Below are 5024 nucleotides of genomic sequence, written 5' to 3' on the forward strand. Positions count from 1 at the left end.
CGTTTAAAGGGTCGCTGGTGCAGTTTACTGACTCGCTCAGACCTCAGCGAAACCAATATTCCCATTGTTATTGCTGCTTGTTGTGTGCGCCACAATCTTTGTGACAGTAAGGGGGAAGACGTTTATGGCGGGGTGGGAGGTTGATGCAAATCGCCTGGCTGCTGAATACGCACAGCCAGACACCAGGGTGGTTAAAAGAGCACAGCTGGAAGCGCTGCGCATCAGAGAAGCTTTGAAAACCAGTTTCATGACTGGCCAGGGTACTGTGTGACACTTCTGTTTGTTTCTTCTTGATGAAAACCCGCCCCCTTGGTTGACTCTAATTCTCTGTAAACCACTCGCCCTCCCGCCTTCGATCACAGCTTGCTTGCAAAGGAAATAAAGTCACTATCATTTAAAAAACATGTATTCTTTATTAATTGATTATAAAAATAGGGAGATAACTCACAAGGTAGCCCGGGTGGGGTGTGGGAGGAGGGTAGGAGGGAAGAAAAAGGCCACTTTAAAACTTGTTGAATGCCAGCCTTCTGTTGCTTGGGCTGTCTACTGGGGTGGAGTGGTTGGGTGCCCAGAGCCTCCCACCCCGTGTTCTTGGGCGTCTGGGTGGGGAGGCTATGGAACTTGGGGAGGAGGGAGGGTGGTTAAGCAGGGGCTGCAGCAGCAGTCTGTGATTCTGCTGCTGTTCATGAACCTCCACCAGACGCCGGAGCATGTCCGTTTGATCCTGCAGTATCCCCAGCATTTCCTCATGCCTCCTCCTCTCCCTCACATTCATCAGCCACCGTCCTGTACTCTGCTATTGTGTCTCTCCACACCGCTCTGTCAGTGCCAGACGACTGCATGAGCTCAGAGAACATTTCATCGTGCATGCGTTTTTTTCGCCGCCTTATCTGAGATAGCCTCTGGGATGGAGGAGGAAGGCTTGAAACATTTGCAGCTGCTGGAGGAAAAAAAGGGAGTGAAATATTTAAAAAGGTACATTTTACAGAAGAATGGCTATTCTCTTTCACGGTGAACAACACTATTCACATTACACAGCACATGAGATTTTGGTACAAGGTCGCATTTTGCATCTTATATTGAGTGCCTGTGGCTTTGGTGTTAGAGATCACACACGCAGGGCCAGGCAACAGAATTTGGCTTGCAGGCGGCCGTGGGAAGCCATAGTCTTCCAGCTTCTGCAACGTTCATAACAGCAGCCCCCTCCTTTCCCATAACAAACAAAGCCCGCTGAGCTGGCCATTTACTGCTGCAGTTTTCCTGTTAACTTGCAGCAGCGGAAACCAAACTAACCCCCTCCACCCATCCAATTCTCTGGGATGATCGCTTTTCCCCTCCCCCCACCGCGTGGCTGGTATCAGGGAAGATCCCTGCTAGCCAAATGCGAACAGCTCAGCGCCAATGGTCCCCCCTCCCACCGCGTGGCTAACTGCGGGGAGGATTTCTTTTCAGCCACAGGCAAACAGCGCAGTAGGAACGGGCACCTCTGAATGTCCCCTTAATCAAATTCCCCTATTTCAACCAGGTTACCATGAAAGATATCACTCTCCTGAGGATAACACAGAGAGATAAAGAACGGATGTTGCTTGAATGCCAGCAAACACTGGGACCATACGCTGCCAGGCTTGGTCATGCAACGATACCAGATTACTTGCTACTAGCATGGCATGGTAAAGTGTCCTACCATGGAGGACGGAATAAGGCTGCTCTCCCCAGAAACCTTCTGCAAAGGCTTTTAGAGTACCTCCAGGAGAACTTCATGGAGATGTCCCTGGAAGATTTCCGCTCCATCCCCAGACATGTTAACAGACTTTTCCAGCAGCAGTACTGGCCACGAATGCATCCCAAGGCCTCAGGGCTACTTAATCATTAAAAAACGCTTGCTTTTATAACATGTATTATATTTTAAAAGGTACACTCACCAGAGGTCCCTTCTCCAGCTTCATTGGGTTGGGAGGGTATTTCAGTCAGGGTGATAAAAAGATCCTGGCTGTCAGGGAGAACGGTGTGTTGTGTGCTCTCCCCAAGCTTGTCGTCCTCCTCATCTTCCCCATCTGCAAAATCCTCAGCTATGGTGGAGAGTATTCCATCCTCGGAGTCCACGGACAGGGGTGGGGTAATGGTGGCGGCCCCCCCTAGAATTGCATGCAGCTCAGAGTAGAAGCGGCATGTCTGGGGCTCTGTCCCGGAGCGTCCGTTTGATTCTTTGGTTTTCTGGTACGCTTGTCTGAGCTCCTCAAGTTTCACTTGGCACTGTGATGCATCCTGGATGTAGCCTCTGTCCCTCATGGCCTCGGAGATTTTTTGAAATGTTTTGGCATTTCGTCTTTTGGAACGTAGTTCTGATAGCACGGATTCCTCTCCCCATACAGCGATCAGATCCAGTACCTCCCGTTCAGTCCATGCTGGAGCTCTTTTTCGATTCTCGGACTGCATGGTCATCTGTGCTGATGAGCTCACCTGCCCAAACAGGAAATGAGATTCAAAAGTTCCCAGGGCTTTTCCTGTACCCCTGGCCAGTGCATCTGAGTTCAGAGTGCTGTCCAGAGCGGTCACAATGGTGTACTGTGGGATAGCTCCCGTAGGCCAATACCTTTGAATTGCATCCACACTAACCCTAATTCGAAATGGCGATGTCGATTTCAGCTCTAATCCCCTCGTTGGGGAGGAGTACAGAAATTGGTTTTAAGAGCCCTTTATGTCGAAAAAATAGCTTCGTTGTGTGGACGGATGCAGGGTTAATTCGGATTTAATGCTGCTAAATCCGACATAAACTTGTAGTGTAGACCAGGCCAAAGGCTAGGGACACCATCCCTGTCCATCCTAATAGCCATTGATGGACCTATCCTCCATGAACTTACCTAGTTCCCTTTTGAATCCTGTTATAGTCTTGGCCTTCATAACATCCTCTGGTTGACTGTGCACTGTGTGAAAAAATACTTCCTTTTGTTTGTTTTAAATCTGCTGCCTATTAATTTCATTTGGTGACCCCTAGTTCTTGCATTATGGGAGGAGTAAGTAACACTTCCTTATTTACTTTCTTCACACCAGTCATGATTTTCTAGACCTCTATCATATCCCCTCTTAGTTGACTCTTTTCCAAGCTGAAAAGTCCCAGTCCTATTCATCTCTCCTCATATGGCAGCCATTCCATACCCCTAATCATTTTTGTTGCCTTTTTCTGAACCTTTTCCAATTCCAATATATCTTTTTTGATATGGGTCAGCTACATCTGCACAGAGTATTCAAGATGTGGGCATACCATGGATTTATACAGATAATATATTATCTGTCTTATTATCTATCCCTTTCTTAACGATTCCCAACATTCTGTTCGCTTTTTTGACTGCCACTGCACATTGAGTGGATGTTTTCAGAGAACTATCCACAATGATTCCAAGATCTCTTTCTTCACTGGTAACAGCTAATTTAGACCCCATCATTTTATATGTATAGCTGGAATTATGTTTTCCAGTATGCATTACTTTGGGAAACTGAAGGACGGGAGTGAAGGACCAGACCTAGAAATCAGAGGAGACAATGAACATCATGGAAGGACTTCCCAGTTCCTTGGAATGTGGTAACTTGGGCCCCTATCAATTCCATCTTGTCTGCTGTTATCTGGCACAAATGCATGTTCAGATATTATAAGTGACAATAATTCTGTCTGAAATTGTATAATAAAGGCAAAAATTGATTAAGCCTAAATTGGGTGGAGTTGTGACTCAGTTTTCTATTTTAACCCCGAACACGCCAGATGCCCCTTGATCTGGCAGAGTCAGGAAAATATCAAGAGTCTTAAGGTCTAATATAAGGTGGCTCAGGAGATCAATAGGCAGAATATTGGCAAGTGCTCTTCCATGTGGCTCAATGCGCTACTGGACAATATGATGGCTTCCTTTACTGTGATAGTCAGGGAGGATAGTGGCATCCGTCCTGTGGCATAAGCAGACCGTTGGGTAAGGAGTCATACTTGGACATCCATGACAATTTGCTGTGATTGCAGGATGTTTGGGGAATTCTGAGATCGTAAGGTGACAGTTATGGTGGCTCAGGAAAGAGAAGAGCTACCTTCTACAATTAGTACACACCTTTATTTTAATATATACTAAAAGGACTAATGTTGCAGGCTCAGGGATGTGTTCTGTGTTCTAACAAATGCCGTAAGTGTTGTTAAATAGGCAATTTTAGGGGGAAGTAGCTCAGTTTCCTTCCTGCCTTCCCATTCATCTGCACATCTGCCATCCCCGCATGCTTCCCATCTCCACATTCCCCTGCACATGCATGCTGGCTTCTCTCATACCCCACCACGTTTCACAGCTCACAATCCCTGTTTCGTCTCACCTGCACACCCCCTCCAGTTTAATTAAAAAGGAGAAGAGCTTTACAGTTTCTACCCATTTGGAAGTATGACCCACAGTATCCCTGGATACAGCTACGGTCTTAATGAAGCCAGTTGTAAAAGACATGAACTTCACTGAAGTGTTTGTTTTCCTTGATTGTATCTGGAAAGATCCTCGAAGAGCACGATGCCCAACTTTTAAAGGTCTTGAACTATTTAATCAGTCAGATTAAACTATTTATTGAGCCAGGAGGGCTTCGGCTGCCTTGATCGTGGGGTGCTGTTCCAGGAAGAACTGCTATGCAGAGATGGGGTCCACCTATCAAGGAAGGGAAAGAGCGTATTTGGATATAGACTGGTTAACCTAGTAAGGAGGGATTTACTGGGACAAGTGACAAAAGCCCACAGGTAAGTCAAAAACATGGAGACCTGGGAGAAGGGTCAGAATTTGGGGGGAGTATGGGCCATTATTGTAGGGATAAGGGAGAGACAAGAGAGAACATAGAGGGGAAATCAAATCTGTATCTTAGAAGTCTGTATATGAATGCGAAAAGTATGGGGAATAAGCAGGAAGAACTTGAAATGCTAGTTAATGAATGCAACTATGACACAGCATTACAGAGAGTTAGTGGGATAATACGCATGACTGGAATATTGATATAGAAGGGTACAGCTTGCTCAG

The 5024-nt window shown here is 46.3% G+C and overlaps 1 protein-coding gene across 1 annotated transcript; it reads right to left on the reverse strand.

Annotated features, from left to right (window-relative positions):
• Positions 1-443: 443 nt before the first annotated feature.
• Positions 444-3870, reverse strand: LOC144257505 (zinc finger and SCAN domain-containing protein 29-like). Its single transcript, XM_077805481.1, has 2 exons — positions 1923-3870; positions 444-937 (listed from the first exon to the last, which is right to left on the reverse strand). Exons 1-2 carry the CDS (start codon positions 2440-2442, stop codon positions 747-749), a joined length of 711 nt encoding a protein of 236 aa, XP_077661607.1. The 5' UTR covers positions 2443-3870; the 3' UTR covers positions 444-746.
• Positions 3871-5024: the final 1154 nt, after the last annotated feature.

Source organism: Eretmochelys imbricata, chromosome 1 (assembly GCF_965152235.1).
Source record: "Eretmochelys imbricata isolate rEreImb1 chromosome 1, rEreImb1.hap1, whole genome shotgun sequence".
NCBI lineage: Eukaryota > Metazoa > Chordata > Testudines > Cheloniidae > Eretmochelys > Eretmochelys imbricata.

Bases quoted from the DNA above. Each gene is read 5' to 3' on its own strand.
- LOC144257505 (XM_077805481.1), bottom strand. From the start codon at position 2,442: ATGACCATGCAGTCCGAGAATCGAAAAAGAGCTCCAGCATGGACTGAA. The intron at 938-1,922 runs GTGAGTGTACCT...TTCCTCCAGCAG, and splicing joins AGCTGGAGAAGGGACCTCTG to CTGCAAATGTTTCAAGCCTT.